General features: G+C 51.2%; 1 protein-coding gene and 1 long non-coding RNA gene across 11 annotated transcripts in view; one reads left to right on the plus strand and one right to left on the minus strand.

The window, feature by feature from the left end:
* Positions 1-20,359, plus strand: part of fgfrl1a (fibroblast growth factor receptor like 1a) — a 34,025-nt gene extending 13,666 nt beyond the window's left edge. For all 10 annotated transcript variants that reach the window (XM_078101718.1, XM_078101726.1, XM_078101723.1 and 7 more), the window contains 5 exons: positions 14,122-14,199; positions 15,860-16,159; positions 17,193-17,365; positions 17,447-17,627; positions 18,028-20,359. In XM_078101718.1, coding sequence (XP_077957844.1) covers positions 14,122-14,199; positions 15,860-16,159; positions 17,193-17,365; positions 17,447-17,627; positions 18,028-18,452 — 1,157 coding nt within the window. In that variant the 3' untranslated portion in view covers positions 18,453-20,359. The remainder of the gene's footprint in view (positions 1-14,121; positions 14,200-15,859; positions 16,160-17,192; positions 17,366-17,446; positions 17,628-18,027) is intronic.
* A 686-nt stretch (positions 20,360-21,045) lies between these two features.
* LOC144406261 (uncharacterized) lies at positions 21,046-22,536 on the minus strand. The gene is made up of 2 exons (XR_013467474.1): positions 21,930-22,536; positions 21,046-21,556 (listed from the first exon to the last, which is right to left on the minus strand). It is a non-coding gene; the product is annotated as an uncharacterized LOC144406261 (long non-coding RNA).
* Between the last annotated feature and the right edge of the window lie 823 nt (positions 22,537-23,359).

A 23,359-nucleotide genomic window follows, 5' to 3' on the forward strand; every position in this document is an offset into this window, starting at 1 on the left:
TAAATCGTTTACATCCAGTTCACTCACTGTGTGTGTGTGTGTGTGTGTGTGTGTGTGTGCGTTTGTGTGTGTGTGTGCGTTTGTGTGTGTGTGTGTGTGTGTCGACGTTCTGCCCTCGATCAGGTTGTGTTCTCACATTACGCCGTTTTTAATTTAGATATCTGGAGCCTCGTCTGGAAAGGATGTCGAGGTGGTCGAGGTTTGCAGGCTAATTGGTGTGAGTCACACACACACGCACACTCACACACACACACACACACACACACACACAGTAAATGTATGCCTGTGTGTAATTGCACAGTGCTTTAACACTATCTCAAATTACCCAATCTCCCTCCACCCACCTTCTTACCAACACACCGGGGCAGCTGCGCTGAGCGTGTGTGTGCATATATATGTGTGTGTGTGCATATATATGTGTGTGTGTGTGTGTGTGTGTGTGTGTGTGTGTGTGATTCTTCCTCTCGTGTTACACACACAGCGCTTTCTCGGTAATGGCAGAAAAATGCACGGAGGAGACGGCGAGCTGGTGTGCAGGAGCCGCTCTGTTGGTGCCCAGTTGAGGGTTTGAGGCCCAGGAGGGGTTTCTGGTTTTTTGGGGGGGTCCCAATGGTTTAGAGAACATGAAAAATAAATCATTGAGTGGTTTCTGGAGCTACAGAGTCGCCCTCGCCGGCATCCAGCCGGATCATCCTCACCCTTCTGATTTGACGATGCATCGTGCTTTGTGCGTGTTGGAGACGTGAGATGAAATCATGCTTATGCTGCGTGAAGAGGCACGTGGGGATTGTGGAGTTACCGGACACACAAAGATCTGCGAGCTGCAGATTTCAACAAGACGGGGCAGGAAAACCTTTGGTCATTTCTTTCGTTCACGCACACGTCGCAGACAGATGTGAACACGATCGCACACCCCTCAGAGGCCCCTATTTCACGGCTGTCTGTCCCACATCCTCTCGTTCTGCCTCGCTTCACTTCCAGCAAAGAGACGGAAAGACGGCGGACAGGACGGAGACACGGAGGAGAACAGAAGAAAGCTTCTGGGGTTTTTTTTCCTGGCTCGTGTCTGAAGACGTCAGGGGAGAAAACAAGGAGAATCCCGGCGGAGGTTTGGGGGGAACGTCCCAACGGGTCCAGATGTCACGCTCTTGTCGGCTGCATTTGGAAACGCACGCAAGAGAGCAGAGGCGGGAGGCGGGATCTCCGCACCGATTGGTCGACGGGGTGCACTGTTGACATCTGAAGCATTTGGCGACCGCGAACATCAGCTGGCCATCACACACCAACGGGAGAAGATCCTTTCCTATGAATCGGCCCCGTGGACCATCGAACGTCGCTCTCAGCATGTCACCGTCTCCCTTTGCCCTCCTTCTCACCTTCTTTAACCCCCTTTCGCTCTCTCACAACCCCCCCTGGTCGTATTTCTCTTCGGTCCACCAGCCGGAGGAAGATGTCTTTTCTCCAGAGCATCTTTCAGCTCTTCATTCTTCCCTCTTCGGTTTGCCTTCATGCTCCATTTACATTTGTGAATGTGCATTAGTGTGTGTGTGTGTGTGTTGTGTGTGTGAGCGTGGCCTGCATCCAGCTCCCATAGACCCTAATGGCTCTTAAATACCCTGCTAGCTCTAACTCTTAATTCTCCGTGCGAGAGGCCGCCTGTCAGTCAGCGAGGCCTGAAAGGAGAATCCACCCCAGAAGAGAAGGAATGGACCCTTTTCTATGGTTGAGGAGAGTTTACATCCCCCCCGAGGCTTGAAGCCCCCCAAGCGTCTCCGACGCCACGAAGGTGCTGTGGACTCGCCCCCACTTCGCACCACCTTTGTGGTTTCTTTGTAGGATTTAAACAGCAGAAAATATAGACGTGGTTTTGCCGAGATGTCTCCTGCTTCTGGTGTTCACAGTGTAAATTCAGTTTTTGGGTGGAATTGGCTTCATCTGGCAGCTGTTCTCGAAGTCTCAAGCAAACGTGTTTTCACTCTTGCTTTCCACAGCGGCTCCGTGGCGTTACTCCCCTGTGTGTGTTTTGGCTTGTCGGGCATCCGCTGAGCACAAAAAAACAAGTGTAATAAGTAACAAATGGAGCCAAATTGAACACGGGTCATTTGGTCTCTATTACTCACGTCATGAAGTACAGTCCGTCCCCAAGCAGGACGACTGTGAGGAGGAGCGTTTGTGGATGTGGTGAATTATCTCAGTTCCGTTTGTTTAATGTAATTAAGACAGAACTCAATGTTAGTCCAACAGTTACACTAGAAGGGAGATGGGGGACACGGGGGGAGGAGGGGGGGCAGGGATGGGGGATTTGTAGTCCATATTTTAAAGAGGCTTTTGTCGGCCATGTTGTGGAAACGTCACATGGCAGCAGAAGAAGGTGCAGAATGGATGGATCGATAAGATGGATGCATGTATGGATGGATAGATGCATGGATGGATGCATGGATGGATGGGTAGATAGATGGATGGATGCATGGATGGATAGATGGATGGATGCATAGATGGATGCATGGATGGATGGATGGGTAGATAGATGGATGGATGCATGGATGGATAGATGGATGGATGGATGCATGGATAGATGGATGCATGGATGGATGGATGGATGATAGATAGATAGATGGATGATAGATGGATGCATGGATGGATAAATAGATGGATGGATAGATGCATAGATGGATGCATGGATGGATGGATAGATAGATGGATGGATAGATGCATAGATGGATGCATGGATGGATGGATGGATGGATAGATGCATAGATGGATGGATGGATGCATGGATGGATAGATGGATGCATGGATGGATGGATAGATGGATGCATGGATGGATAGATGGATGCATGGATGGATAGATGGATGCATAGATGGATGCATGGATGGATGGATGCATGGATGGATGGATGGATGCATGGATGGATAGATAGATGGATGGATAGATGCATAGATGGATGCATGGGTGGATGGATGGATGGATAGATGGATGCATGGATGGATAGATAGATGGATGGATAGATGCATAGATGGATGCATGGATGGATGGATAGATGCATAGATCGATGCATGGATGGATGGATGGATGGATGGATAGATGGATGCATGGTGGATGGATGGATGGATGGATAGATGCATTGATGGATGCATGGATGGATGGATGGATAGATGGATGCATGGATGGATGGATAGATAGATGGATGCATGGATGGATAGATAGATGGATGGATAGATGCGTGGATGGATGGATAGATGGATGCGTGGATGGGTGGATAGATGGATGCATGGATGGATGGATGGATGGATAGATGCATATATCGATGCATGGATGGATGGATAGATGGATGCGTGGATGGATGGATAGATGGATGGATAGATAGATGGATGCATGGATGGATAGATAGATGGATGCATGGATGGATGGATGGATGGATCGATGCATAGATGGATGCATGGATGGATGGATGGATAGATGGATGCATGGCTGGATGGATAGATAGATGGATGGATAGATGCATAGATGGATGCATGGATGGATGGATAGATAGATAGATGCATAGATGGATGCATGGATGGATGGATAGATAGATGGATGCATGGATGGATAGATGCATAGATGGATGCATGGATGGATTGATAGATGGATGGATGGATGGATGGATAGATGGATGCATGGCTGGATGGATAGATAGATGGATGGATAGATGCATAGATGGATGCATGGATGGATGGATAGATAGATGCATAGATGGATGCATGGATGGATGGATAGATAGATGGATGCATGGATGGATAGATGCATAGATGGATGAATGGATGGATTGATAGATAGATGGATGCATGGATGGATAGATGGATGCATGGATGGATGGATGGATAGATAGATGGATGGATGGATAGATGGATGCATGGATGGATGGATGGATGGATGGATAGATAGATGGATGGATAGATGCATAGATGGATGCATGGATGGATGGATGGATAGATGCATAGATCGATGCATGGATGGATGGATAGATGGATGCATGGATGGATGGATAGATGGATGCATGGATGGATGGATGGATAGATAGATAGATGGATGGATAGATGCATAGATGGATGCATGGATGGATGGATGGATAGATGCATAGATCGATGCATGGATGGATGGATAGATGGATGCATGGATGGATTGATAGATAGATGCATGGATGGATAGATGGATGCATGGATGGATGGATGGATGGATAGATGGATGCATGGATGGATGGACATGTACCGATGTACCGATTAACAAATACAAAAGAGGAGGAGGTGTCTGTCGTGGTTCATGTCTGATCAGTTCGCAGGGAGCTTTGTACTTTGTGAATAGCAGCTTAGGGGCCATTATGTGGTCTGAAGGATTTGTTCGCTGTTGTTACCCTCAGGAGGTAGCGACACACATTACAATGTGCGCACACACACACACACACACACACACACGCCTCCTGATCTTTTCTTGGATTTTCTTTGATTTCAGACTGTATTGCTGTATGTCTCTTTTCACAGGCAAAGACAGGTGTTTAAACACAAAACACATAAAACACACACACATTCTACCCCCCCCCCCCCCCCCCCCTTAGCTGCGTAGTGGGCCAGTAGTGTATCGAGCGCCCTGCTTGTTAGCTGAAGGAGTCTTTTCTCATTAGGGCTTGGATCTCGTCGCTGCCTCCATTGTTCCCCTCCAGAGCGAGTTATTAGGCCTCCTGCTGCACCCCAACCCCCCTGCCCCCACCCCCCCCCTCCTTGAATGGACCTGGGGAGCGGAGAGTCTGCGGAGGGCAGAACAGGCAATTAGCAAAGACATGTTTGAAGAGAGGAGGGAGAGGACCTGCGCTACAAAAAGAATCCTTTTGAAGTTTTACAAACTTTTGTCCGCTTTTTTCTTTCTTTGCCATCACGCTGCCCTCAAAGCCCGAGACGGGTTCTTCAACACGCCGCACCCCTCCTCCCCCTCCGCCGACTCCCCCTCCTCTCCTCCCTCTCTTCCCTCTCATTCGTTACTCTTCTCCATGAGAACGCTCAGAAAGCGCCGTATCTTCTGCAGCCGCTTTGATGTCTTAACGACGCCGTGAAGAGACCCCCCCCCCCCCCCAAACCCCCAAAACCCCCACTTCACTCTCCTTTTGTCGCCCTTCAGAGTCCAGCAGTCACATCTGGCTTTTCAGATCCCACCTCGCTGACACCAAGCGGGATGCAGGAGGAAAGAAAAGCGACCGCTCGCATTCAGGGGGAAGGAAAAACTGGCTGCACGTTTATCAAACGTTGGTCTTATCAGGGTTACATGGAGCCTTGTTGTCTCGTCACAGGAGGCGGGCAGACTCGCCCCCCAGGGGGTTCCGTACAGAGGCCTTTTCATCGCTGCTATTTTCAACCATGTTACGTGGGTGAAAAAGGCAGACAAAGGCCTCCTGATTACAGAAAATGAAATTATATGTCATTTGAAACGGACGACGTCAACGTAGAGACGACGTGAGGCCCAACAGGGAGCTCAGCTCAGGTGTGCGTGTCGGCATGTGCTCACTTGTGTAATATCGCTGCATTCCCCCCCGCATCTTATTTCACATAAAAGCACACACAATGTGTTTTGGCTGCGTCCTGTGGATAAGAAGTGTGTGTGTGTGTGTGTGTGTGTGTGTGTGTGTGTGATCTTAGGCAAACAGGCCGATGGTTCTACGGCGCCTCTCCTATCAGCCTGGAGTTTGATCAGTGTGACAGCGTGCTGAAAACTGACACACACACACAAACGCACACAAACGCACACGCTCTTTGGCCATGACCACAATCTCTCCGCTGCATTCCTCTCCTCTGACTGCACTCTGCATTTGTGTACCTGCTTTTCTGCTTCATTTTTAGGTCTGAGGATCTGTTTTGTCGTGCTATTTGTTTCGTTCTACTGTGGCTCATTTTCCGCCCTTTGAAAGTCCTTTAAACTAAGCGGCGTCGGGCGATTCACAAAGGCTGCGGCGTTCCTCTGCTTGCCGATTGCCCTGCAGTGCCTTTTGGTTTCCCCTGAAGGCCGAACCCTCGCAAGAAGTGAGCAGAAGGAGGACGTGTAGACGCTGTGGGACCTTCTGCTCCCCCGTCACTGGTTTCCAGCGTCCATGCGTGTGGCACATGAGAGACATTGTTCTTCTCGTGGTCCTGATGTCGGCTCTCTGGCTTAGCGAGGAACCCTCGCGGGGCGAGCGAGCAGCGGCAGAGCGCCCCGCTGGGTGCAGGCGGATATTCGGGGTTATTATTAAGCCGCAAACCCGCTGCGAGCGACGCAAATGAGGGACGAACAAAGCCGCGGCGTCCGGGGTCCCGAGTCGCGCGGAGACGCCGGCCGGCGGCGCTCGGCGATGAGCGGCTTGATTTTTACGTCGTTGTAAACGCTCCTTCAAAGACGTCAGCATGAGGCCTTTGAAGTCGAAAGCAGACGGCCGCAGGTGAAACGCGCACACGCGGCACCGAGAGCACGCATGCGGACCCGTGCAGGGAGACGGACGCAGCAGAGGACGTTAGCTATAGAAACAGATCATCTAGAACCTGGACATTAGCTCGTGACGTTTGCTTCACTTGGTAGAAGTAGAAGTGAGTACTTGTGTTATAGTTTATAGGAGGTCGTGGTTGAGCAGCCGGGCGAGAGAGGAATCGGCCGCTGGGCGACATGAAATAATGAAGCTGGAGCGTTTTTCTCCCCCTCAGCCGCCGGCATCGCACCTCCAAGCCGAGCGGGGACCATGAACTCATGGACGCGAGACGAGAGCGAGGTCAGACGGGGAGAAAAAGCACCAATGAGTAGATATTTAGGTGCAGCATAATTTTGGTACAGGGAGGAGCAGCGCGGGCGGGAATGATTTAGGGTTCAAAGTGGCGAGCGGAGGCCGGCGGTGTGCCTTTCAAAGGCGGCGCGTGGCGAAGGATGTGAGAGATTCGTTAATTCAGCAGAGTAAAAACGCCGCCTTGATGTTTACTAGAGTTACACAGGCAGCAGCTGGGAGAGCGCACGCACATGCACACACACACACACGCACACGCACACACACACACGCCATGCTAAAGGCGTCCATGCACAAGTGAAAAATGTGGAGACATTTGAAGGCATTAAAACCACCTTTCATGTGAATTATCCTCGTTGGCTCCGTCGTCAGTAACACAGAAACCAGGTTACACGAGCGCCTGCTCAGGAAAGATGCAACGTGAACCCGCGAGAAAACATACTTGATGCACAAACCTCACAGGCAGGTAGAATATGGGCCCATTGGGATGTTGAGTAACCGTCCTGGCTGAAGACGCCTCTGCTTCCTGTCGCGGGGGGGGGGAGGAGGCCGCGCTTTGCCGACGGCGACATCGTCTATTTTTGGGATGTGACGATCAATTCATAAGCAAGGGGGGCGGTTTGGGGTCGGAGCAGATTGCTAAATATATCTGAGCGCTCACCTCGGGACAAAAGTCAGTCGGCCGGGACAAACGGCGCGTTTTACACCCCAGAGGAGCCTCGGAATGCCGTCAACACAACGCTGAGCTCTGCTCAGGTTCCACGTGTCCACACCATCAAGGATCAGGTTGAGTTGAGAGTTCAATCCCATATGTTGGAAGAAACAGACATTGACTTTGTCTTAATTCGTCTTCGTTCTGTGAGTCAGACAGACACAAAAACACGTTTGTTTTGGGCGTTTTATTTTTTCCATCAAACGTTGATCTTTTGTTGTGGTGAACCCCCGCCATCTTCATGTAGCACCACGATTATTCAATACGGGTCTGTGATTTGTGAGTTTCCCTACGTGTGCTGTATGTTGTCACACACACAGTGACATTCCCCCTGTGAGTCCTCTAATAATCCCACTGAATCATTTCTGCCCTTGACTGGATGTCCTCTGTCCTGGCGACACGCACTGCACACACATGGACTAATGCAGGAACACACACGCGTGCACGTGCACATGGAAAGGGAGGAGGCAATAAGTCGTCTTTTATTCTTTGCATTGAAAAATCAAACAAATTCATCCAGAAGCTTTTGTCGTGCAACACGTTATACACACAGACACACACACACAGAGAAAACTTGATCCCTAACTGTATGTTTTGAGGACTCATAAACCCACCAGCGTGTGGCGTTTACGAGTGTGTGGAACCACTTGTGTGTTATTTCATCGCTGTGTTGATATTTGACGCTCTGACGCGTTCGGCGGCCTCGTGTGTCTCCTCGCTGCTGCTTTTCTCGAGCAAACTGCGGTAGGAGAAGCCAGTCTTGCTTCGCCGTGGGACACGAAGCAGCCGGGATTCAAACCGCCAACCGGTTCCCGGCGCAGCCTCTCTACTTAGCGCCACCGTCCTTTTGTAGATGGGGAGGGATCCTCCGCTCTACCAGTGCACCACTGTTTTTAGAGGTTGCTCCGCTCTGCAGAGACGTGGAAAAGGACGCTGAGCCGGGCGAAGAGGATCCACAGAGGCTTCAGACCGTTACCTGGAAGCGTTGGCTCATCGAGGGAACGTTTTCTGTTCTCACTTAGAAGACTTACTTACTTCCTGACCTTCATCCCGAGCCAGCGGCGCCCTCCATTTACATCGCTGAGGAGGGAAACACAAGAGCTCCAGATGTTTGTGGCTGAGATCTTCTTCATATTTACTGCTCGTGCCATAAAACGCGTGTTTCACAATGTCATCATTTTATGGAACAAAGCGATTCATACAGCAAAGGTGAAAACGATGGACACACGTGGAAGACGTAACGAGTCGGGACGGCTCAGGCATGCTGGGGGGGGGGAATCGTTTCTCATACAGTCACCATCCTCCCTCCTGCAGCCACACACACACGCACACACACACACGCACACACACACACGCCAACGCACACACACAGGTGGCTGTAATTAGGCCGTTGGGCACGAGATCAAACTGAAACGCGGGGCTCTGCTCAGAGTCAAACACACACATTTTCCTGCACCTTCACTCCGTCCTCGCCGGCACACAAATGTTTTTGTTTAGTCTGCAACGCAGACCGAGCGCTGTCTGACTTCACTGTTGACTTCTGCAGCGAGGGAACACAGAAGGCGCAGAGCAAAGGATTGTGGGTCGGATGAGACGGAGGTGTTCAGCGTGAGGATATCCTGGGTGTGTTTTTTTCGCTGCAGCGGTGAGCAGAACCGCGGCGAGGTTACGAAAGCAGCAGCGAGCTCGTCTTACTGATGAGCGGACACGTTTCCCCGCACGCCGCCGTGGAACAATGGAAGCATTTAAGCACGAAGCGCGGGCCGTTCCTTTAGGAAATTAGTCACCGTTTAACCATGTGGTTGGAAGAGAGACGCAGTCATGTCGTTTATTTTACTACCAGAGTAAATTGGGCCGAGACCTTGATGTCCACAGACGAGCTCACTGCATTCTTTGGAGCGTCTCATCTCTTCTTATATTCCACGTGGCTTTAGTCCTTCACCTGGAACCCGAAGGGGGGTCGGAAAGCAGCGATCACATCCTGCGAGTTGAAGACGCGTGAGGAGCCCAGATGGAGACGTTGAGTCTGTTCTTGTCCGTCCGTACCTACGAACCTCCCGTCACTCTGGTCGCCATCCAAAGTGGTCGTTTTTAGCATTACGGCTAAGCTGCATCGTGCCAGGAGCTCTTGGTGCTTCTTCTGCGATCCTGCTTCAGCTCTCAGGCCTCCGGACGAAGCTTCGCAGTGTCTCTCTCGTCGCAAACGAATGAGATTGTGACTAAAACATTGCAGGTTTTATTCCACTTTTAAAAGGAGTGTTTGAGACCACTGCAGGTCGCCCTGAGCTCAGCGCTGTTAGCGCTCTCAGCTGTCGATATGCAGAAAGCGTGTGAGTTCAATACGTCGCACAGAGCTCAGAAATGCAGCTGTATCTTCCTCTGGTTCCGAGCGCACGCCGTTAATCCGTCAGGAGGAGCTGCTGACTTCAGTGTTCGGTTGTCTGTTCTGCGGTTACAGTCAGTAAATCTTTCTGCAGCTTTCTCCGTCTCTTCGTCTTTGACCTCCTCTTTAAAGTCACTTCCCGTCTGGTCGGCGCTGTTTCTCCGTGGCGGGCCGCTCTGCGCGTGTCTCCCCCACGCCGTCACTGCAGAGTTCTAAAGCTTTCCATCGGGCCGCCGGGCCGGAGACTCAACCGCAGTGACACACGCGCGCGTGTGCGGCGGCGGGGCGGCAGTGCACGTGGACGGTTGTGTGTATTAACGCGCATCGTCTTGTCTTTACAACATGACGAGTTTACGCGCAGAAAAAACAGCACACACTAAAATCTCAACACAGTTACACTTTCAACTCATATTTTAATTATCAGTCACTATTTTGACAACGCCGAGATCCAAATGAACCAATATTGTCAAAAGTAAATAATATTGTTAATAAAAGTATCTTTTTTTAATGATTGATTAATCCGTTGATCTGTAAAATACACACAAGGAAATAGAAATAGATAAAGGAGCAGTTTCCTTTTCTTTGTGTTTTTGAGACAATATTGTTCTGCATTGTGATCCCGAACCGAACTGAAATGTCAGTCGTCTTTGTCTGTGAAACGAAGTGTCCTCGGTGTACTTTGTACACCAAACACAACTCACACCCAACATCTGCAGGTTTCACATGATGCACCCGTATGTAAGTCACACCATGTCTTACGTGTGACGTGAACTGAGCTGAAATGAATGTTCCTAAAGTGAGTGGTCTCACCCACATACGAGACCGCTCCACCTCCAGGGAACTAAAGGCTCCCGACAGAAGATCCACGTGCTTCTGTGGTTTCCAGAGTATCCTGATGGAGTTATAATGACAGGGAGGGATTTAGCAAGGGGGGGTTATCACTCCTCAGCAGAGGAGGTCGAAGAAGGGGGTCCAAGTTCATCCATCTGACACCCCGATGCAGCTCATCTGAAGAACTGAACAATGCCTCCTCTCCCCGAGTCACGGTTCACCTGCGTCAATATTATGATGGTGGAACGTCCAGAGGACTAACGCGGTCTACCGGGTGAAGCCTGAGACCTTCAGCGTGGTCGGTCCAGAGGACTAACGCGGTCTACTTGGTGAAGCCTGAGACCTTCAGCGTGGTCGGTCCAGAGGACTAACGCGGTCTACTTGGTGGAGCCTGAGACCTTCAGCGTGGTCGGTCCAGAGGACTAACGCGGTCTACTTGGTGAAGCCTGAGACCTTCAGCGTGGTCGGTCCAGAGGACTAACGCGGTCTACCGGGTGAAGCCTGAGACCTTCAGCGTGGTCGGTCCAGAGGACTAACGCGGTCTACTTGGTGGAGCCTGAGACCTTCAGCGTGGTCGGTCCAGAGGACTAATGCGGTCTACTTGGTGAAGCCTGAGACCTTCAGCGTGGTCGGTCCAGAGGACTAACGCGGTCTACTTGGTGAAGCCTGAGACCTTCAGCGTGGTCGGTCCAGAGGACTAACGCGGTCTACTTGGTGAAGCCTGAGACCTTCAGCGTGGTCGGTCCAGAGGACTAACGCGGTCTAACGGGTGAAGCCTGAGACCTTCAGCGTGGTCGGTCCAGAGGACTAACGCGGTCTACTTGGTGAAGCCTGAGACCTTCAGCGTGGTCGGTCCAGAGGACTAACGCGGTCTAACGGGTGAAGCCTGAGACCTTCAGCGTGGTCGGTCCAGAGGACTAACGCGGTCTACTTGGTGAAGCCTGAGACCTTCAGCGTGGTCGGTCCAGAGGACTAATGCGGTCTACTTGGTGAAGCCTGAGACCTTCAGCGTGGTCGGTCCAGAGGACTAATGCGGTCTACTTGGTGAAGCCTGAGACCTTCAGCGTGGTCGGTCCAGAGGACTAACGCGGTCTACTTGGTGAAGCCTGAGACCTTCAGCGTGGTCGGTCCAGAGGACTAACGCGGTCTAACGGGTGAAGCCTGAGACCTTCAGCGTGGTCGGTCCAGAGGACTAACGCGGTCTACTTGGTGAAGCCTGAGACCTTCAGCGTGGTCGGTCCAGAGGACTAACGCGGTCTAACGGGTGAAGCCTGAGACCTTCAGCGTGGTCGGTCCAGAGGACTAACGCGGTCTAACGGGTGAAGCCTGAGACCTTCAGCGTGGTCGGTCCAGAGGACTAATGCGGTCTACTTGGTGAAGCCTGAGACCTTCAGCGTGGTCGGTCCAGAGGACTAATGCGGTCTACTTGGTGAAGCCTGAGACCTTCAGCGTGGTCGGTCCAGAGGACTAATGCGGTCTACTTGGTGAAGCCTGAGACCTTCAGCGTGGTCGGTCCAGAGGACTAACGCGGTCTACTTGGTTTTGGCCCTGATGCAACAAGCATGAACACACAGGCTCTGTCCACATATCCAGTGTCTCTATATTAAAACCTGGAAGGACACGACCCTTTAGGAAAACACTGACCCCCCCCCCCCGTCCCTCCACACACACACACACACACACACACACACACACACACACACACTGGGGTGTTGGGACTCATATTTCTGTCTGGCTGCCTTTTCTCTACAGAGCTCAATGTAAATACTAGAAGGGGTTATTCAAACACACTCAGCCACACAGGAGTTCCCCCCACTGAAGGTGTGAGATGTAGCGCGCTGTGGGTTTCACCCCCCCAGATAAAGAGAGAGAACATTGAGAAGAGCAGAAGTGTGAGGAGAGTCAGTGATTTTAAACTGAAAAGTCTTTGTACTGTTCAAAAGCTCCTAGTAAGAGTTTTTTTGGCCCTGATCGGAATCCTTATTGGAAAGCTGCAAAGAACTGGATGTGTATCTACATATATATACATATACATATATATATATATATATATATATATATATATATTGATATTGGAAAAACGCTTGCTTTTACTTTTGTGTATGTTTACTTGTGCGTGTGTGTGTGTGTGTGTGTGTGTGTGTGTGTGTGTGTGTGTGTGTGTGTGTGTATTGGCTGCAGTAATCAAAGTATCTGGCCAGACATTAGAAGGTGGAACGAGATCAGTAGAAAACATTTTGTTTATTAAAAACACCTGAAGTGGGGAGGGAATATGTTTTCTACGCCGAGTGTGTTCAGCTTGGACCGATCAGTGAAACAAAAACCCACCACGCACACACACACACACACACACACACAACCTGGCACTGGAGCAGAAAGAAGAGGCGCTGCACTGACTCGCCGGGTGTCTCGCGCGCTGACAGTCTCTCAGAGATGTTGTTACCGCTTCACTGCAGAAGACAAACTGCAGCTCTCTGCAGCACAATACTCAGCTGCTGCGCATGTTTTACATTTCTGTTAATGCTTTGATGCCTTGGCTGCACTGGACCCCCTTAGCTCGGACCCCCAATGCCGCCCGGCTTCAAACGCGCTGCCTTTCCTCAGGACGCGGCGTGCATGTGGCGCGAGGGGGAGCGAGGTGAAACGGGAATACCTGCACCTCGAGTTACCCACTTAGTTAAATGCCCCGTGCACACGCACGCACGTGCGCCGACGCAGGAATCCGGGCGGCGCTCTCTCGTGCGCACACACACACGGCCTGCGTGCTATTGATAGAGGACGCGAGCTCGGCCTCGCGTTTGCGCTCAGAAGGCCGTCTTTGGCTCCCAATCGGCCGCGAGGCTCTGAAGACGTTTGGCATCGGAGAGGTCGGGTCGTCCCAACGGCGCCAACATGCCAGATCAAAGTGTTCATTTATATAAATATATATATACACAAACCCTCCCGTGTTGCTACAGGGGGTCCCAGGCTGCTTGCTTCCCTCTTCGTCTTTCTTTCCATGACTCCCATCAGGTTCTGGTTGAAGGTTCAGCTTCAAGCCAAGTTATTTTGACAGACCTCTTATTGCTCTGTATCGAGCCGCCTCCCCTTCAAAGGGCCCCTCGCATACGCCGCTTCCATCTTGAAGCGCTCCGTAGCGTGAAGGCTCAGACAGATGTTTGTGTCTTTTTCATAATCCATTTGAGAAGAACATGCTGAGGGAGAAGAATCCGCCCAGAAGCTCATCGTGTCCTGAGACGTGGTGAATACCTCGTTTGTTTCGGGGACACCGATCTCTGATTCTGCTTCTTCGGTGGCATTAAAGTCCGCAACGAGTCGTCCAACGTCCGTCACCCGTCCGTCATGGTTGGAGTCTGCTGCGTCGAGCTACTCGCCGTCAGTCGTTTCACTAATGGCGCTTCTTCTCTCTCCGTCCCCAGATGACTCCGGTTCGAGAGGCGGAGCCGGAGCGGCCGCCGTCGACGCCGAACGCGCCCCCGAGCTGGCAGGGAAACTGGGTAAGCGCGCTCCCGACGTCTCTCGCCCCGCCGCTGCATGCGTGTAGACGTGATGTGAGGAGGAGACGGAGGAGACGGAGGGATGGAAGGGACACCACACACATTGTTTGCTCATCTAATTGGAGGGCCTCCTATTCGTGTGAGGTGGGATCTGTCTTTGCTTCTCTTTATTCCCCTTCTTCCTCCTGCAGAAAGGCGCACGTGCACAAACGTTTTTTCTCCTTCCTTCTTTGCCTCTTTCCGCTCGCCGCTCCCTCGTGGATGCGTCCATTATCGTCCACATGCTCTGTGCAGGTCAGCTGTCTCAGCAAAGACTCACTTAGCAGAAGTCGAGGCCCGAGTCTCCCTCACACGCTCCCCCTGCGTCTCTCTGATCAAAGGCGCTCCGCGGGGGGGGGGGGGGGGGGCGGTAGTGTTTCTGCAGGGTGAGGTCGGCGCTGAGGAGGCCCCTGAGAGACACGGCGAGGCCTTTTCTCCGCGCTGGCTCGCACCCTCTCGCCCTCTGACCGCGTTTCCCGTTTTCTCCTCGCTTACCCTCACTTTTATGATCGTTTTAACTCCGTCTTCGCCTCGCTCTTCTCAACGTCCTCGCCGCCGACGCAGTTTTCTCGTCTCTTTGTAGCGGTCTGTCAGTCTGCGCCAGCTGACCTGAGGTTGAACTTCTCTCGGCCTCCGTCCATCTGTTTTCTTCTCTTCTGATTCATGTTGGTTCAGCGGAATAAATCAGTTCATTTCAGTTCCCTTTGGCTCGTCTCCCCAATCGCTCCACCCGGTCAAATGAAGCATTAAGCACAGCCGTCTATTCGCCCTCCACCTTCTGTTACCTCCCGTCTGTCCGCCGTCCCGTCCAGTTCCCCGCCGGGCTGACGGGAACTTTACTCCACGTCGTAGCGTGAGGGGAAATCTCCCCCGTCACATAACTCTTACCGAGAGCTGGAATAATAACCGTGTCCAAAGAAACGGGCGCAACGGCAGTAGTTGCAGGGAGATTTATGGCCCCGGTTGATGGCTATCTGCTGGGGCCAGAACATGAGGGAGGTGAAAATCAAGCGCTCCTGGGAATGATTTCCTCTCCTGCCTCGCCGCCGCAGTCATTTTGATTCCACTTTGAATGTCTCTGAGTTCTTTAAAGTGGGGGAATGTGTATTTGAATAGATAATATGTTGAAAGACTTATTAACAGCTCCACTCCGGATTTAGAAGCTGGACGCTTACGTGGGATTGTTTGACAAAAGCCGATAAATCATACGAGTGTCAGAGGGAAAAGGAAGTGATTTCAACATTTTCCTTAAACAAACAACGAGGTTTATTACGGCCAATTAGGTTGTTTATACCGAGGGGCGCGCTGCCAACGGGCTGTTACAGCGTTCTGCCTGACGCCACTCACACGTGCGTCCTGACAGGTCTGCTTTTCAGGCTCGGCAGACCGAGACGATGCTCCTAATGTCAAAGGCGTCTTTTCACGCCACCAATCCACTGGCGAACAGAAGATGCCAGATGAGTAATCGCCTCCAATAGAACAGCTGAGGGTTCAGGACATCAGACCATTTCTACCACCGGCGTCTACGTCCTACGCCTTCTCCACCACGCGGCCGCCGGATGTCCTTCTCTTCTCACGGTCTCCCTTCCCCTTGTCCCCCCCCCCCCCCCCCCCCCCGCAGTGCGTCCACGTTTCACGCAGCCCTCCAAGATGAGGAAGCGGGTCATCGCGCGGCCGGTGGGCAGCTCGGTGCGCCTCAAGTGCACGGCGAGCGGGAACCCCCGGCCCGACATCGCGTGGCTGAAGGACGGCCGGCCGCTGGAGGACGAGGACGCCGCGGGAGGAGACGGAGACGGGCAGAAGAAGAAGAAGTGGACGCTGAGTCTGAGGAACCTGATGCCCGAGCACAGCGGGAAGTACACGTGCCACGTGTCCAACAGGGCCGGAGAGATCAACGCCACCTACAAGGTGGAAGTCATACGTGAGTCACGCAAAAAGAGAAGTGCAGTTTTGCTTGATAGTGACATTTTATTATCCAGTTATCTAATAATTCACTCGGCAATTCAATGTTTCAGCACAACGTGCGGCACGTGTTCTTCTACTTAAAGTTAAATCCGCACTTACGGCTGTTTTAGCTGATTTCACGTCTTGGCAGAAAAGTGTCTGACAACAACAAAACATGGAACACAAGATCGTGTGAGGCCCGTCCGGCATGGACGTCCTGCAGAGCGCTCGCTTCTGTGGCAGGCGAGGAGTGTGTGTGTGTGTGTGTGTGTGTGTGTGTGTGTGTGTGTGTGTGTGTGTGTGTGTGAGAGGAGACCACCTCCTTTGCCTTCTACTCTCCACATCTGCTGTACATTAAATAACAGCCAAACCAAAAGGAAGTAAATCCAAACGCTGCTCGCGGGTGTCGAGTGTGACATCGTCTCCATCGCTAGAGATTCACTCGGCTGTCACTCATTCACAGATAAAAGTGATCGATCTCTCACCCAACCGATGAACGTGTGTATAAATAAATATATATATATATATATATAATCAGGGAGTAATCGTAATATATGAGCATCTATCATCTCATGGAACGCATTCAATGCATTTTCCCCACTCGTCATCCCTCCTGAGCACCTGAAATAAAGCTTCTTGCTTCTTTTTCCTTTTCTATTGAGATGTTAGCTGAGTTCTGGCCGTCTGGTTTCTCTGCTCTTCGGTGCCGGCTGCTTGTCTGCCAGATGCCTTCAGCAGCTCCTTACACAAAGTCGATTCGTGTCCCTCACACATGCTTGGGAAACAAAGACCAGGAAGTCGAGTCTCGAGCAAATTCCTCCGGTAAAAACATTCACCTGCTCTTTCCTCGGGTTTCCTTCTCGTGAGATCGCATTGGCAGATAGTGAGAAGGAGCCTGTCGAATGTCGATGGCAGGTGTGTTTGTTCCCGCTGTATAAACGGAGGTGTATGTGGAGCGGAGAGGGCGGATGTGCTGCTGAACAGACGTATTCTGGTTCTCTTTTCTTCAGAGCGCACCAACTCCAAGCCCGTCCTGACGGGCACCCACCCCGTCAACACCACGGTGGACTACGGAGGCACCACGTCCTTCCAGTGCAAAGTCCGCAGCGACGTCAAGCCCGTCATCCAGTGGCTGAAACGAGTGGAGCCCGGGGACGAGGACCGCTTCAACTCCACCATAGAGGTGCGCGGCGGGTTCAGCCTCCCTCGTGGCTCCGAGGCGGGTCAGCCGCTCTTGACGGGTGCGCTCTGTTCCCGTGTGCAGGTGGGAGACCATCGCTTCGTGGTCCTGCCGGCGGGGGAGGTGTGGTCTCGCCCCGACGGGTCCTACCTCAACAAGCTGCTGATCACCAGAGCCAAGGAGGAGGACGCCGGCATGTACATCTGCCTGGGAGCCAACACCATGGGCTTCAGCTTCAGGAGCGCCTACCTGACGGTGCTGCCAGGTCAGCTAGCAGCTAGCCGCTAGCCGCCACACGGCCATGAGACACCCGACGAGAACATCATAGTTGAGGTTGATGGACATACAGTGATATGTTTCGACAGAAGTCCAGCATCAGATGTCACTTTCAGCTCTTACAAAATTATTATTGTTATTTTGTACAAATACAAGATAAACAAGTTAAAATAACTAAATAAAATTAACATTTAAGTGAGGAAGACAAAGTTATTGAGGGTGATTTATTCAATCGTCATCGCAGATCACCATGGAAACTAAATCAAAGATCCTCCTCAGCTTCTTGACCTTTGCAGGAAATAAAGTGTGCAAAGCTGCTAACATGCTAGCCCACGGCTAGCTAACGGCTTCTCACCTCCTGTCGTCACTTCCTTCTTCTCTCTTTGCAGATCTGAAGCCTCAGAACAACGCCGTCCCCACGGCAACATCGCCCAGCCTCCCCTGGCCCGTCATCATCGGGATTCCTGCGGGTGTCGCCTTCATCTTGGGCACCGCCCTGCTGTGGTTCTGCCAATCCAAGCGCACCTGCTCCTCCTCCTCCTCCTCCTCCGCTCTCCCCGCCGGCCAGCGTCCGCCCGCAGCGGCCAACCGGGATCGAGCCGGCCCGGCGCCGCCTCCTCAGCCGGCCAACGGGGACAAAGATTGTCTTTCGTACGAGGACTACGTCGCCCGCCAGCAGCTGCTGCTGGCTCAGGGAGGCGCCGCGGGGGCCCCCAAGGTCTACCCGAAGATCTACACGGACATACACACGCACACGCACTCGCACGTGGACGGGAAGGTGCACCAGCACCAGCACATCCACTACCAGTGTTAGCGCACGCGCCGCGGCCCCACGTGCACGCCTTACACTCGTTCCCGTCAGTCCACGCCGCCGGGCGGAGCGAAGGAGCACGGAGGGTCACGGGGTCACGCCGCTCGTCCTCCTGCTGCTGCGGCCGTGACGTCGCGTCGCCTCATTCAGGACACAAACAATGAAGAATGTAAAGAGAGAAGACAAACCGGGCGGTTTTTAGGTCAATCTGGGAGCCGATCCAGTGAAAACCCCCCCAAAGTGTTTTATTGAAAACCTTTGGATATACAGAATATTTTTGTATTTCAAACCCTTCTTTAGTTTCACCCAAACGCGTCTTTTAGTACTTTGGATACAACCACAACCTCCTCCGTTACGGCTGAAACGCTCGCCGGCGCTGAGACATAATAAACTTCATCCCGGGTGATCTATAAAGAACAATATAGCACGTATGTGATGTAACCGCTTGATTTCCAAGTATAACTCAGCGACGGAGCCGTACAACACGGGGATGAAGGCAGCGAAGGCTGCGGCTTTCTTCTTCTTCTTCTGCGTTAAATAAAAATGTCCCGCCGCATGAATCTCTCAGCAGAGCGCCGGTGCGATTTGGTGTCCGTGCGCCTTTTCCTCCCGCAGAAAAGGTTTCATTTCCTGTTCAACGTTGTCGCCTTTTCATCTTTGTTCGAGGAGGTCGTTCTCCTCCTCCTCGTCGCGCGCGAAGGGGTCATCGCCGACTCCTCGGTGCGACGAGGCGCCTTCGGAGAATCGCCTCCAGGGTTCACGGATCGCCGGCGGATTATTGGATGCGTGTCACAGATTCCCGTTGATCTCTTATGAGATTTAGAGGACGTGAAAGGGTTTCATCCTGAGCTCCTTGACTTAAAGTCCTCCCAAAGGCCTGGTCTCCACACGGCGAGGGGGGGGGTCCATCCAAAGGGGGTGTTTGGGGATAAAGAAGCTCTGATCAGGAAAATTTTAGGTAAAATGAGGGAATTCCGCTTTAAACTAACACAGGTTAGTTTCCTGCCAGATAATCTACAAAGAGCTCTGATAGTTACTCAATTAATCGAATCTCAGAAGTCTTCTCAGTCAGAGAGTGAAACAATACAAAAGGTTCCAGTTGATAAAAGTCATGCTAAATGACCGAAAGGTTGAATGCTGCTCGGCATGTAACGTATTTTAAAGCAGTCACCGGGGCATTTGAATATATCACTTCCTGTCACATGCTGGTTCTTCTTCCTGTTGAAGGTCTGCAGAGAAAAAGCTCCCTGTAACGATCCCAAAGCAGCCGAGTGACAAAAACACATTTCCTCTCCAGAAACGATGCGAACACAATGTAGGTGTTGAACTACGGCATCAGTAGCTTGTCCTCCCGTCTCCGCTGTCTGGAAACATCTGTTGTGGAGGTGAACAGCTGGTTTGTGGACAGTTCTGTCCCCTCGGCTGGGCCCTTCTGTGAAAACGTCCCCTTCTTTCATGTGAATGTTTAGTTTCACGTGTCAAAGCGAACCGACTGCCACTAAAGCGACTTTCGAACCACTAGCATGAACGTTTTTGAACGTTTTTGCTCATTTAGTGAGACTGTTTGTAAACCAATTGGCCCACTTTACATTATAAATGATGATAATAATTGTCTCAAGATTTAAAAAGAAAGTTTCTAATTTATTTTCTTTTAAAATAGTTTTTATTTTCATATAATTGGGCATTATACTGCATGAGTGGATTTTGTGTTGTATGAGTCATGAGCTATGTAACAAATACCGTGTTCATGTCATTGTAAGATACTGTATTTATACGTACGGGCGTAATATACAAAACTTTATCGATAATCTTTGTATCGACAATCTTGTACAGTCTGTTGTCATTAAGGGGAACAGTTTGTTCTTCCCGATGTAATCGATTTATTGTTGCCATTAAAAGATGTAGATCTACGCTCTGTGGTCTTTTCTCTTAAGGATCGAATCCAGGCGAAGCAGGATGGTGTAATTTAACGGTATCTTTCCGTACGATAGCTCTCGTCCTCTAAGGAGCTGCAGCCCTCCGACGGAGAACCGCGTCCGTCAACGTGTCCGCGTGGGGGGCCGACGGGCGGACGCGAGGTGCGTGCAGGCGGAGGGTTTGAAGGCCCTCCGTGACTCACGAGGGGATGGAGAAGCTGCCAAAGGGTGGAGGACAAGGCAACACAATGAGATGATAATAAACAGCCTGCAGCAGCTCCGGCCTTTAGCAGCATGTTAACGCAGCTCTCCAGTCCTCAGAGCTGCAGTTGGTGTGTCAGCGCAGGCATCAATCACCCGGGACGCTAAAGGACTTTGGACTCAAATGCACCACCCGCAGGTGGAGGAATCTGGAGTCGAGTCCGCTCAAATACAAGCAAGAGGAAAATGTCTGAATATGTAGCTGCTGAATGTTCTGTAAATCACTTTGGGGAAACATGAGTCCTTCCAAGAAAGAAGGAAATCAGAAAGCCAGAATCATCTGGACCGCTCTCAAATCAGGGATCTGGTGATGCACAATACTCCGAGGAGCATTTACTCAATTATATAACTGACTACACATTTTTGGGGTCTGGAAACAGAGTTAAAAGTTAGCACAGAAAGATGCTGAGACAGCGGAGTGGCTGCAGGCCTTTGTTGCTTTAATGCCGTATTCCTTCATTTGACCACTTTACACAACAGATAGAAACATTTAATTGAAAGAAAATCAGGAAAAAAAACAGAATTGACCTCCTTCCTCCTCATGTGTTGGATATTTTGACCAACGTAGCATCACAGGAACAAGGTTTTCATGAGTTGTGGGAAGAGAAGGAGAGAAGTCCAGAGCAGCAAAATCCAGAGGAGGAATTTGTGGTTTCGATGTTGTTGCAAAGTAAACGGTAACTCGTGACTACATGATCTGACCCGAGTTATCCACTGCATCTCCACACATCTGGTGAGCCTCAGTGGAGATAAACAAACAGCAGGGGTTGTGTACGCAGGATTTGCAGCCCTGACAGACACACAACGTGTGTGTTTGTGTGAGTGGAAACTGTCCGGATAAAAGATGCTGTAAAAGTCAAATATGTGACTCATTTTCTTATCTCAAAGATTACAGTCTCCTCCATTCGGTTCCCCTGTGAAGTTGATTGACTTGAGGAGGTGGGGGGAGGTTGGGTGGAGAGAAAATAGAGAGCAGATCAGTGACCAAGTGTCGGCTGAACAGGAAAGAAATGTCACTTCTTCATGAAATGCTCTCCAACCCTAGAAATAACTAATAATCTTTTAAATAATAAAGTTAGTAAAAACATTGGGAAAATGTCGTGGTGTTTTTCTCCACCCGACCTTTGTTTAAGCACATGAGAGTCTCATTGTGAGAAGTCAGCATACAGTAGAAATGTCAATAAACTGAAATATCCGGCTCATGTTACACAAACACGCAGTGAGTCTCTGAAACAGAGACCGTCCACGTTATTCTACACAATTTAAACGCATTCCTTTGGTTGAAATACTGACAAGAAGTTACCTTCAGCGGGTCAGTGTCTGTTTTGTGACACGTAACCGTTTGCAGCGTGTGGCCTCGCCGGCCTTCGGGGCTCCGTGTGCCGCGGTGCGGCCGGCTGAGCAGGAGGCTGTGAAGACATTCCTGAGCGGTTGAGATGAAGGACGGATCCTTTGTGCGACTGAAGCCACTGTTTTGTTTTCCCTTTGACAGGAAGCTTCTAGTCCGTGTTACTCGTGTCATGTATGTGAACCAACGGGCTCTTAGCTGTTTGACAGATGGAACATTGCAGAGAGAAAACTACGTACAGAGTTTGACTTCAATTATAAGACATGTTGTGATGTGTCTTTAGTTGCCAAGGAGACGAGGCTAGAAATGAGCATCCTGTTGGCTGAAGGCTTCCTCTTCTCTAACGGCGGTCCTCCTCTGACCTATGCTGACCGCTGCCAGAGCAAATGTTGCATCCTGGAGACCTTGAGGTCTTGCAGGACCTTTTGCTCGCTCTCTGGTGTGCGGCAGGCTGGTTAGGAGGGTGTGAACCCGTGGAGGCGATTCCTGGGCGCTTGAGTCAACAGCAGCTGTGGGCGGTGATGAAGAGACGCTGTCCAAAGAGCCTTTTACCCGCAACAGCCTGAAAGGACGGCTCAGGTGAATGGAGTCAGTGACCATGGAGGCCTCACACACACACACTGAACTGAGGGATTTGCTAAGTGCATATGCAAAAGGTGCACACGGAGGTTATACTCACACACACACACACACACACACACACACACACACACACACACACACACACACTGGCTGTGGGAACAACAGAGACACCTGGCTGCCATTGAAGCTGTGCCGTGTTTGCATACCTCGCCCTCGCTGCACTCATCCTCCACGCAGCCACAAAGCCGCCATTAGAACTGGGAAAACAAAAACACAAAAAGAGGCTAAAAGGGGGCAATGGGTGGCTTCCATCCCTCGGCCAACCCTATTCCTCCCTTCCTCCTCCCTTCCTCCTCCCTTCCCTCCCTTTCTCTGCGCCAAATGTTTACCCCCCCTGTGAAAAGAGAGGGATGTGGACAGACAGGGTGAGAAAAGAAAGACGGCTGGCAGAGGGGAGGAGGCCTTTAAAGTCTGCCACAGAGCCGTGACAAAAGCCTCCTAATCTCGGTGTTGTCTTTTCGGCCCCTTTTTCTCCCCACACATCCTGCCAAGTGTGCGCCTCTGTGTGTGTGTGTGTGCGCGCGTGTTTGTGCGTGTTTGTAAGTCAGAAAAAGAGGAAGAAAGTCAGAGCTGATGCAAGTGTGTGTGTGTGCTTGTGTTTGTGTGTATGTGACAGGAAAGGAATCTTTCCACAGCGGCGCTGACATCACTCAAGCATGTATGGGACAGTTGGAGGAGGCCGGGCCCCTTCAAAGGAACAGCCTGCCTGCCTTCACATGTGGGATGCCATGTGTGTGTGTGTG

This window comes from Gasterosteus aculeatus, chromosome 4 (assembly GCF_964276395.1).
Source record: "Gasterosteus aculeatus chromosome 4, fGasAcu3.hap1.1, whole genome shotgun sequence".
NCBI classification, from domain to species: Eukaryota; Metazoa; Chordata; class Actinopteri; order Perciformes; family Gasterosteidae; genus Gasterosteus; species Gasterosteus aculeatus.